The sequence below is a fragment of the Trachemys scripta genome, chromosome 5, assembly GCF_013100865.1.
Source record: "Trachemys scripta elegans isolate TJP31775 chromosome 5, CAS_Tse_1.0, whole genome shotgun sequence".
Taxonomy (NCBI): Eukaryota; Metazoa; Chordata; order Testudines; family Emydidae; genus Trachemys; species Trachemys scripta.
Window position 1 is genome coordinate 27,179,079 of NC_048302.1, and position 12,154 is coordinate 27,191,232.

General features: G+C 38.9%; 1 protein-coding gene across 3 annotated transcripts in view; it reads right to left on the bottom strand.

The window, feature by feature from the left end:
- The window catches only part of PPP3CA (protein phosphatase 3 catalytic subunit alpha), a 306,754-nt gene that overhangs the window by 24,306 nt on the left and 270,294 nt on the right, over window positions 1-12,154 (bottom strand). For all 3 annotated transcript variants that reach the window (XM_034770986.1, XM_034770988.1, XM_034770987.1), the window contains 2 exons: window positions 6,056-6,181; window positions 3,181-3,255 (listed from right to left, as the gene is read on the bottom strand). In XM_034770986.1, coding sequence (XP_034626877.1) covers window positions 3,181-3,255; window positions 6,056-6,181 — 201 coding nt within the window. The remainder of the gene's footprint in view (window positions 1-3,180; window positions 3,256-6,055; window positions 6,182-12,154) is intronic.

The following is a 12,154-nucleotide window of genomic DNA, read 5'->3' on the forward strand; positions in this document are numbered from 1 at the left end:
TAGAAAGTAAGAAAGGAGAACTAGTGGATGCTGAGAGCTCAAATATTATGATAGATCATTCTCCTTCCTCCTGCTCAGTGCTTTTGGCTCTCAATGCACATAATGAAAGTCAACGAGGAAATGCAAAGAAAAATGCTGCATAGCCTCTGTGGCTCTCACGTCAATTATGTGGGAACCAGGGATAGTGCTTGTATAGATCAAATGGAGAGGAACAAAATCAGCATGAAGCCCATGAAATATGGCAGTAGTAGGCTCTGGAAACTACAGATGGTGCAAAAGAATTCTGAAGTAGTCATGTTAAAGAAAACTATTCCATAAACCAAAATGCATGTGTTATTTTAACTATCAGGCATTCTTTTCCAAGGTACAATTCTTTTAGGAGGTTGAACAGTAGATGAAGGAAGGAACAAACAGAACATATTCAGACACATTATAAGGGAATGAATGCAAAGACCCTACAAAAGTGTAGTCACAAGGGGCTAAAATAATCATCAGCTTACATCAAGGACACAAATGAAGGAAAATACCCCTCATATTGCCCTAGGAGCTAGGGTACAGCCTTTCCTAGTGATGGAACTCAAGATATTTCAGATGTAAAGACAGCTCACAATGCAGTAGAAATCATTTAGAATGCATTGTGAAATTATTATTACATAAATAAATAAATATATAAATAAATAAATCAAACCCCACACAAATGCACACTTAAGCCCTGATGCTGTAAAGCCACTCCACACAGGCAAACTTCCTATACCTACAAAAAGCTCCAGTACCTTCACGGGGGCTTTGCACAGGCATAAGGCTATACCCAAGCGGAGTAGACTGCAGGATCAGGGCCATAGTTTGCATTTTACAACTATGAATGATAACAATGTCAAACAGACATGAGCTAACCTGTGTTTTAGTCTCATCTATACCTTCTTCCTGTGATTGTATTGGGTATGACATAGTATTTGATAGGGACAGAATTATTATAATATTTCTGGGGCTCAGAGGGACTATGGCAATAGAAAGAAAAACAGAAAGAATAATCCTCAGTAGATTTAGACAATAACTTAAAAACCTATAGAAGTGGGAAGTATTTAATTGCTTCTATTTGGAAACTTAATATGAATACAGAAAATAATTTAACATACACATCTGCAAGCCAAAAGACTTCCAGTTTGCTTTCCCTGCTTAGACACCAATGCTGCGGTGAAACAGCTTAAAACAGGAAGGCTGGCATGATATATCTCTCTGCAAAACAGATGCCTCACATTCCCACTCAAACACCAAGTAATGTAAAAGAAACAGTGAACATAGAGCATTTTTCCTTCTATTTGATAAGCATGGTAGAATTTTAGGTCACAAAAGCACTTGCATTGAAAGGCCTATGAAGTCTCTCCACTGTACTTGTGGCCATCATCTTGGTCTCTTTCTGCTAAGAAGTAACTTTTGCATAGACACTTTTAAACATCTAGGCTGAAATTTTCAAAAGTTCTCACATTGGTCTATCTCTGTTCTCGTTAAAGTCAGTTGGAGTTGGACCATTGACTTGACAGAAGCAGAGGTAGGCCAAAGCTAAGTGTTTTTGAAAATCCCACCCTGAAAGGTTTTGTCTTTGGTGCCCAAGTCAATGGGACTTAGATATGTGCTTATGTGCTTTCCTGAACCGGGACCTACAAGAACACGGCTCTCCCACTACTATATTTATATTTGGTATATCTGTAGGTCTTCATACATCATCACACAATGTTTTAACTGCAAAATAGCTGGCTATTTACATTTCACAAGCCAAAGATATTAAGTAAAATAGTCAAACAGGTGTTTCTTCTCTGCACTGATTACCAGTTTAAATTGAAGCACTCTCTCTGCCTCATCCTCAAGGAGAACTTTTAAAGTCCCAATTGTGTAGCTGTTCCACCAGTGGAATTTCCATTGGCTTCAATGGCAAAACAACTTTCAGAAAAGAGAGGACACAAACTCATTATTTTCCCCTTCCTTTGCAGTTTGTGAATTGTAGAAGTCAATGGCATATTCTCTTCATGTAAGAAAAACAGAGGTTTTTAAAAAGATGCCATTTTAACTGAGAACTGTTAAATTCATGAAATGTTTGTCTCAGCCTTATTTATTGATAAACTTTTCACCCCTCCTCTCTTTTTTTGCTCTTCTCCACAAACCTATTACCAAATTCCTTTTAGTTTATGTTCTGTAGAGATATATTTTTCATGCTTTGTGTTCTGATTTTCTTTCTTTCCCTCAAGTTTTAATGTCCCCCCCCCTCCACCTCTCTCTTTAGTGCCTAAGTGTTTTTTTAAGAGACCAAGGAATCATGGAGCACTAGTTTGAAGATAAAAAGAAGTACAGTACAGGTTTGCTTGCAGACAAAGACTGCTCTACGGGATTATTAATATAATGTGAGTATTCACTTACCATGCACTAATTCTAACAGGAATCACTGGATAATAGAATAAATTAATTTACTTCCATGGGACCAAATCCCAAAGGCACTGAGCGCCTTTTACAATGTAGTCAATGGGATCTGAGGTCACTCATCATCATATAGTATCAATTCTCTGGAGCGCTAATGGAGATTTTCCTCTTTTCTGTGCAGAAAGAATGGGTCAGCAACACGTCCCTTTTATATCTGTGTTTGCAATGAACAGCCTTCCTAAGCCAGTGACTGTGTTCAAATTGTTTTCTAATGACTCAAGGATCCAAAGGAGAGTTTTCTGCAGTCTTGGGTACCATCCCCCTAAATCTGCAGTATCTAGTATTCCAGAAGCAGCAGAAAGTCACTCTGGGCCATATAGGCCATTGATTCTAAGTAAAACTCCCCATTGGAAGCACTGGGTAGCTCTGCTTAAAAATCAATAGCACTACCTGGGGCCCCTTATATTCAGCAAAACTTGGAGTCAAAGTATTATTTTCTTTCTTTAAAACTAGGACAAGTAACTTTTTTTCTTTTGGCTTGGGTGGGAAGTAGGCAAAGGGGAGAGTTTAATAAATTCTCTCCAAACCATGCATTATGCAAATCTATTGACGTCTAGCACAAACTGTTGTTTTCAGCAGCATGAAAGAACTTAAATGAAATCCATAAAACCAGGACACTATCCCTAATGTTAGTAACTGAGACTTACAAATAATTCCAAAGCAAAACAAACCAACAAACAATCTCAATGGAGGGCAGAAAGCTCTTACCATCAAAACCATCTTCCTCTGACCCTAATTCATCATCTGAGCAGATGTTCAGCACATTTACCAGCATCTCTGTCACTGGAGAGGAAAAACAAATGAGAAACATGAATGGTGAGTTTTCCTCATCAGTCTGAGAGCAGGCTGTAGCGTAGTAGTGTTAATGAATATAAGCAAACAAATAGCACCTCATCCAATTTTTAAACTGTTTGCACCTTATATTATATTTGTAGTAATATAAACTTGGGTCCAAAGATCTCATGTGGTTAATAAGGGGTTGTTGATATGGTTTCCTGGTAAAAACTGGTCAAATTTAAAGGCACACTGCAATAATAAGACCCTTATATTAAAAAAAAAAAAAAAAAAAAAAAGCGTGTTCTCTCTGAGTCACTAGCAGCAACCTAGATTACAACAAAACAAAATAATTTTAAAATCCTGCTTTACATTTTCCTTGGTCATGGAGTTTTAGTTTTGTCTTTTCACTCAGGTTGGACAATGAAACTAGACTGGTCTAGGGTAAAATGCTGTAGTTTGGGATTCCCAGATCTGGAGGTTTTATAAGCAACTAAGATATCCATACTGAATAAATAATAAAATAGATCATGAAAATGATCCTGTTTGTATTAATGATTTTTTAATATGTATTTTATTTTAACAAAGCCTAACGTTCTATGGCTAATGCAAATTGACAGTATCTTTAAGGTCAGGACTTACTGCAGATATTTCATTATTGCTGAAAGAGCAATATGTTTAATTTCTTTATTTTGTAACTTGCACTCCAAGCAGTCTGCTTCAAGCTGTTCCTAAACCACTCTTAGCCCATTTCAGACCCAGTGGCAGTGAAAGACTGACCAGAGTGTGTACAGTGCAAAAACAGCCAAAACTCACGCCAGGAGATGGGATTTAGAATTCTAGAAAAGACTGGGTTACTACGTAAAAATGTCAAATCATTAGCAGATAGACAAGTGAAAAACTCCACTACATCTACATGTATTAAGCATCATTAAAAGTGTTACCAGGCATGTCTGGACTTGCATTAGCTATAAAGGTTGGAGATTTAATTTCAAATCGGGTGGTTACTAAAAATTCTCTTCTGTGATAGCCACAGTGGTCTGACACATTAAAAGGATGAACAGAACTCTATTGTTCATAAATTAGTCAGGCATTTATCTTTTTCACTTGAAGTATTAGTGGAAACACTTCCACAGTGACAAGGACTGGTGTAACTAACACTGTGTAACATATACAGCTTCCTACCTTGGTTGGCCTTTGAGGGGGAAAAAATCTATTAAAGAAATAAAAAAAAAAACCCTATGTAGAGCACAAAAACATATGTTCAACAGCTTTATTTTGCTAGATTCCTCTAATACCCATTTTGGATTTTCAGTCAAAGTACCAGAAGTATCACTGAGGACTTGAGCATGGAGTGAGACATGGAAAATAGGGGAGAGAAAACAGGAAGAAAAGGAGAAATCCTGTGATCAGATGCTCAATGTGGATCTTTACTATATGTTCTGCATTCCCACCCTAAATAGTTCCTTACGGTCTGTAGGAGTTTTCTGGGGGACCACGTGCAGAATATGCAACAAAGGTCTAACACGTGAGCCAGAAAGCATGATTTGCCTGAAAACTGGGATTGGCCATATTTATGGTTCAACAAAATGAATTCATTTTACTGTTTTTTAAAAAGCCTGAAAAAGACACATCGGCAAGGACTACAGAACTTCCTCTATCAGTGGAAACACGCATGGAGACAACAAATGCCTTGCTAGCACACCCTGCAGTGTCAATGAAGACTGCCCTCAGCATTGCTTGTTTGTTCACACTGGCCTTGGACATCCCACTATTGGCTTTACCTCGACCACTCTTTCAAAGAGCCACTGTTTAGAATATAAATGAGTAACTGAAAACTGATCATGACTGTAAGTAAAGCCACAGCGGGCTGCATTTTCAGTTGCCTATTAAGATAAAATAGTACTATTCCAAGCAGCTTGTAAGAGTTCATTTTAACTTTCTGGCAGTAACTGCTGTTGCAGCTACACATTGTATCACATTGCAAGAATCAAAGCAAGTTTCATAGCTCTCTAGTTTTAAGTCAGATGAACTGCTGGGTTTTAAATACTCATACTTCATGTTTTGGACCAAAGTGGTCTAGCCTCCAGTTGTGTACTTGCCAGTCACAGCTTAATGTGGTCACAAAGCCCCTATGGCATTGTCCAACAATGACATTTCTGTAGTATGGTAAGGCACAAAAGTAATGGCCGTTACAGGGCTGGGATAGCTTAGTGAGATGTCATATATTTCAGGGGTTTTCCACCCCCGCAGAAAACCAAATGAAAGAGAAGAGCACAGTGGGTACCAATGTGACATGATCTGAATTTACTGCTCAAGGGAGAAATGCATGACTGCATCAGCAGGTTAGAGGCCAGCTGGCGAAGTGTGTGTGTATATATATATATATAACAGTGACACAGCTGGTGTGGTCTTCTCCAACCAGCAAATGGCAATATCACAATGCCCAAAGAGTTCATCAAATAAATTGAAGTGAATCCATGACTTTTATCTCCAACTGAAATGCAAACCTATTTCCAGAGCACTCTGATCATGGCACAGCCGTTATTACTCTGCTCTGAAAAAAAAAGCAAAAATCATAAAAGATGCAGAATGTGGGAATGGTCAAGGCTGCACTCCCTGAAGTGTTACTTCAGATGTAGCCTCATCACTACACCCTCAAAAAGCCTCTCTCTTAGATCCACCTCCAAGCTCTTTACAGCCATGCAACCCAGCCCACTGGAACTGTTAATGGTAGTGGTGCTTGGGTAACCCTAACCTCCAATCCCACTTCATGTTGTGGCTTTCACAAGCACAGCAAGTTACTAACCTTTCTCTCCAACAAATGGTAAGGACCAGGTAAACACATCCATGAAATTTGGAAGCCAGTATGGGTGAGGGGAACAGTTGAACTGTCTGATATTCATAACATTGTTCTCATACTTCAATACTGCAGCTAAGAGAAAGGAAAGAATAAGAAACATTAATTGCATGTGTGACATAATCCCACCAGAGGTCAAAAATAGCAATAGAACTTAAATTCTATAAATGTGCTACAGTATATCAAACAAAAGAAAACAATATAGAGATTTCTGAAATATAAAAGCTAAATATTTCTGTGCTTGTGGAGGGAAAGTTATCTTTCATATGGCCAATATAAAATAACTTAGTTATTATTAGCATAACACAATGACATACAAGCCCTGAACAATGAAGTTTAGAGGAGAACCCAGATGAAATATTTATTCAATATGGGACTAAGATACTACATATTGGAATCACCATTCATCACAATGGTGATGCTGCGACACATCCATTCTGATGGTGTATTTATATATATATATTTTAAATAAGGGTCACTTAAAATTGAATTTATAAAGAAAAAGGGAACAGTGTATCTTTAAAAGACAACTAAAAGACCTTTTAGATCACCTTTACTTGTATATTATGTACTAGTATTTAAGCATAGTTCTGAACGTAATCCTGTTTATGATGCTTACTGCTTGTGGTTAAAGTGGTTAAGACCACATCACTTCAATCTGTTCTGCTAACAGCAATCCACTTCCATGATGTATGTGATGTCAATTCAATGGCCTAAGTGCAATGTCAGCAAACAGTTACTAATCCGGTGACACTAGACTGTACAGTGGTAGTGTACCTTTATATGAATTAATTTCAATTTGCCTGAAAACCAGCTAAGTCTTTAGTGGTGAACTTTGTTTATAGTGGGCAACTTTGTTCCAACAGCCAGCGTTAACTTAGGGTAGGTCTACATTTATGGTGGCATGTAGATTACAGACACTGCATGCCCCGCTAGCATGAGTATAAATAGAGCAAATGGTGAGGTACTGCTTAGGCAAGTGGAGTACAGACACGCCAGAATCCTAGTGTATATATCCTATAAGGCTCTCTACATGTCTGAGCAATGCCTCCCATGTGTACACTGCTATTTTTAGCATTGTCGTTTCCCTCTGCTGGAGCCTTTCCCCACTGCAGTGAAAGATTCTGTCTGTGGGGAAAGGCTCTGGCCGGGGAGAGGCAGCAGGAGGAGACTCCAGCAGCTCCCGACTGTCAGAGCGTTTCAATGCCACAGCGAATGTATGTAGTGATACGCTGCAGTGTGGATGCAGCATGTCTCTCACTGTGGCATGTAGCTACACATACCCTGCATGCTATCGCAAGTGTGGACGAGGCCTTAAAGTATGTCTGTACAGCAGCTGGGAACAAGCCTCCCAGCATGGGTAGACAAACTCATACTAGCAGAGCTTGAGTTAGCATGCTAAAAGTAGCAGTGTGGATGTTGTGGCTTGGTCTGAAGGTTGGAATCTCATGCCTGGGGGGGAGGGAGGGGTGTCAGGCGAGCTATTTCTAGCAGGCACTAGAGGGGCTCAAACTAGCATGTCTATCCAGGCTGAGAGGTGTGTTCCTAGCTGCAATGTAGACATACCACTAAAGTCAATATTTGCACAAGGTCTGATGACTATATCATATGTCAATAATGTTTAAGACTACATTTGTCAAAATACTGTATGCAAGTGAGAAATAATCTCCCTTCCCCCCCGTTCACTTCTTTCCCACACCTGGTCTGTATAAAGAAATAATCTTAAATCCACATTGTAAACAAGGGGCTATGTGACCTTCAGATGTATTAAAAAGAACCCCTGTCTCTCAATCCCTCCATTTTGTGCCAACCATCATGGTACCTGGGTGGCCCAGGACATTCTGGAGCCTAATCTCTCAGGGCATAGAAGGCGGCTGACATAATTTATGTAATCTCCTTGCCCAATCAGACAATTTTTGTTTAACAAATCATGTTTGACTCTTGAGCATTCCATAGTCACACAGTTGGCTACTCCGCTTTCCAGTAAAAGGAGGTGACTAAGCACTGCTTGTCTGACTTCAACAGCAACGGGACAACTAATGTCAGTCCTTTCAATAAGCATTCTTCATATTTTGCCTGAGGTCACCAAAAAGGAGATCAAGAGTCATTCTCTTCATATGTGGAAAAGCATGTATTTCATTACTGGCTGTGCGGCAAGAATGAATCAATGCTGCTTTGGAAGCCAAATGAAAAAGGCGTATTTAATTATTTGAAGATGTATTTAATGCACTAATGCTCACAAATAATCATTTTACTGAGTTTAGCTGGTTTCCCTCCCCCACTTTTCTTTTTTCCATTCATTAAGAAAATGTTTAATAATTGAGAAAGTTAAAGAAATAATTTTTACAAGCAACTTTGGGAAAAGGTCTCTAGAAATGTCTCTGATTCATTAACAGGGCAGTAGGAGAAAAATCAGCCAAAATATGAATGCTTTTTAGTATTCTTTTAAAAAAGTGAAGGAAATTAATAATTGATTTTGAGATCATCTAAATGCTACTCTCACTTACACCATATTAATAATGTATCTATTTGAACTCCACATCCATATGAATTAGCTTTAAAATAACAATTGACACTTCATTTCAAACTTTTCCTCCTGGTTAAAGGGTAGTGAAGTTCCCTATAAATCACCTGAACAGCAAAGGAGAAACACACCGTGTAACACATGCACGTAAAAAAAAAAAAAAAAAAAAAAAAAAGTAGAAAAATTCCCTTATGTTACATCATATTTACAAAAGAATAAAATACTGCACAATAGTTTCAAAGTGCCACATGGACTTTTCTGAATTTGTAATTTTAAATGTTTTCAATTTCCAAATGTGGTAGAGAAAATCATTAGTTTTTTGTGTTAAGCAACTAAGCAAGACAACTTACAATGTAATCACAGGAAGAGCTGGTTTATTCATATAACTCAGATTATTACAGTTTACAAAATGGTAGTCTGCAGTACTTTAGGAAGGAGCAAAATTGCAGCTGCATCAAGACCACCACACTTCCCAGCAACATTACCAGTTTACCTGACCTTTTTAACCCTAGAGGTTCCCCCCCCACCCCCCCCCGGCAATGGGTATTTTGTTTCTTGAAATGAGATATTTAGCCTCTCTCCCTATAGCTCTAATGGTACTTCCCTAATGGAAAGGAGAGCTTCTGAACCAATGGAGAAGCTCCTTGTTGTTAGTTCAGATCTTTTTGTAATTTTAGAGTACAGTAACTCCTCACTTAAAGTCGTCCCAGTTAACGTTGTTTTGTTGTTACATTGCTGATCAATTAGAGAACATGCTTGTTTAAAGTTGCACAATGCTCCCTTATAAGGTTTGCAGTCGCCTGCTTTGTCCACTGCTTGCAGGAAGAGCAGCCCATTGGAGTTAGTTGGTGGGGCCTTGGAACCAGGGTAGACTGGCAGCCCCTCTATCAGCTCCCTGCTCCCCTAAGTTCCCTGTGCGGCAGCCAACCAGCAAGTTATCAATTGCCGGCAGTTCAGCTGGTCCCTTCCCGCACTGCCATGTGCTGCTCCTGCCCTCTGCCTTGGAGCTGCTTGTGAGAGCCTCCTGCTTGCTGTGCGGGGAGGGGCAGAAGGGGGCTAATGTCAGGGTGTCCCCCTCCCCCGTGCTCCTGCACCCCACTTACCAAATCTCCATGGGGGGGGGGCACGGACGACATGACAGGGCTCAGGACGGAGGGAGCTTCCTGGAAGCAGCTACTGTCTCAACTTGCTGATCTACTTAACAAAGCAGTATACTTAGAGTGGGGTCAGCCTACTTAAAGGGGCAATGCGCATCTCTCTCTCTCTCACACACGGTGTATGTCTCTGTCTGCCATGCTGTCTCCCCTCCCTCCATTCGTACTGCCTTGTAGAGTGTGAGGCTACATTAACAACAATGGGTTAACCCTTGAGGGCTCAGCCGAGTGCTAGTTCATCATTTAGCAGTAAGGCATTCCCTGGGAAATATCCCATCCTCTTCCACCCTCTGACTTCAGTACCTCAATCAAGCGTCACAATCATCATCGCTGTGTACAGTATTAAATTGTTTGTTTAAAACTTATACTGTGTGTGTACATATAATATAGTCTTTTGTCAGGTGAAAAAAATTTCCCTGGAACCTAACCCCTCCATTTACATTAATTCTTATCGGGAAATTGGATTTGCTTAACATCGTTTTGCTTAAAGTCGCATTTTTCAGGAACATAACTACAACATTAAGCCAGGAGTTATTGTATCAGGAGAAATTCTATCTCCCTCATTTCTCCAATACACTCGGTGAAAAAAGTAGTGGACACCTTAGCTGTTGCAGGTGACCCAACTGTTCTGGAACAACATTTATCTTCGGGATTTTTCATGAGCACTAGTTTGCAGAGTATCTGATCACTGGGGTGAAAAAAAAAAGGGGGAGCCACAGGACGCATTCCTCCAATTATAAAACAATCAAGACAAAAGAGAAAATTGAATCTCTTGAACATCAGTAATGTCATTAAGTGGAAATCACACTGGTCCAAAGTTCTGGCACCTGATACATTCACTCCTGGACCAGGACCAAAAAAAGCAGTATGATATCAAGAAGGCAGTTGCGGTTTTAAGATCTATTATAAAAAACCAGAGCAAGAAACTTATGGTTTTATTAATAGCCATATGAATTCGAATATGATTTTAGCAATCACTATCCTAAGGAACAAGAAGATTTAGGAACCAATATTTTATAACATCTTATATAATCTAACTGTGTGGAATTGCAAATTGTGTAATATTGATTACTAACATTAGTAATTTGTGAGACATCAGCTGTTAATAAAGTAAAATATATTACATGTATCCCCCTCAAACTTTAATTCTGTTTTATGAAGACAGAATTTTAGTCACCAGCAGGGATTTTTTCATTACTTTTGACTTTTTTGTTAAACGGGTAAGAAAAAACACGATCCATAATAAGAATAGGTTTATGGGGTGAAATCCTAACCCCACAGACGTCAATGGAAAACTTTCCAATAACTTCAATGAGGGCAGGATTTCACCTATGAAGAATAACTCTTGGCAATCAGACTTGAGTACTTTTTTTTTTTTTTTTTGAAAGACCAACAGTTACTGGATGAAAGGAATTATATCTTGATTTTAGTATAGCATTTGATACAATCTCTCACAAAATTAATTCGTATTGATTTGAACATATTAACATGGCCAGTGTGGGCTGATGACTGGCAGCTCAGTAAGCAAACAGCAAAGATAAAACAGCGATGATTTGAGTTAAGGAGAGCTATCTAGTGCAGATGTGATCTTTGGTGGGTTGTCTAGGGTGTAATTGAGGGCAATGTCTAGTAAAATGCTGCAAGAGTTGGTGTAATGTACAAGGGCAGTAAACATCTCCATTTATGATACGGAAGAGGAGGTCAAGAATACTAAAGGGACTGGATTTGTGGATCCTGAACTGGGAGGAACTCTGACCACTAGTGAGGGGAAAGAAATGTAGAGAGGTTGTAAAGGGCAAAGCGAACAAAATGAGAGTCAACTTGAAAAAACACAGCTCCAGAAAACAACAACAAAATTCATTGGGTAACCTGAGGTACTGATTTATGAGGAAAGATTCAAAGAGCTAAACTCTTAAAATGGGTTGCAAGTACAGTAAAATTATTGTAACAAACATTAAAGGGATGTAGCAATTATTCCAAAATCAAGAGTTATAAATCCAAGAAATTCAGAGTTAAGGTTACCCTTAAATTCACACATATTAAGGTATAGAAATGCAGAGTTAGGACATCCAGATAACACTGCTGGGTAGCAACATCTTGCAATAACCATAGAGATAAGATTAAGACATTTTAGAGTTTGTGGTCCCAGATTAGATTTAAATGATTTTTAAATATATATTAGATTTTCTTTTTTTCCCTTCATTGTGTCACTTTTACAAAATGTTGTCAAGTATCAGGGGGTAGCCGTGTTAGTCTGTATCTACAAAAACAACAAAGAGTCTGGTGGCACCTTAAAGACTAACAGATTTATTTGGGCATAAGCTTTCGTGAGTAAAGACCTCGCTCGATGCATCCGAAGAAGTGAGGTTT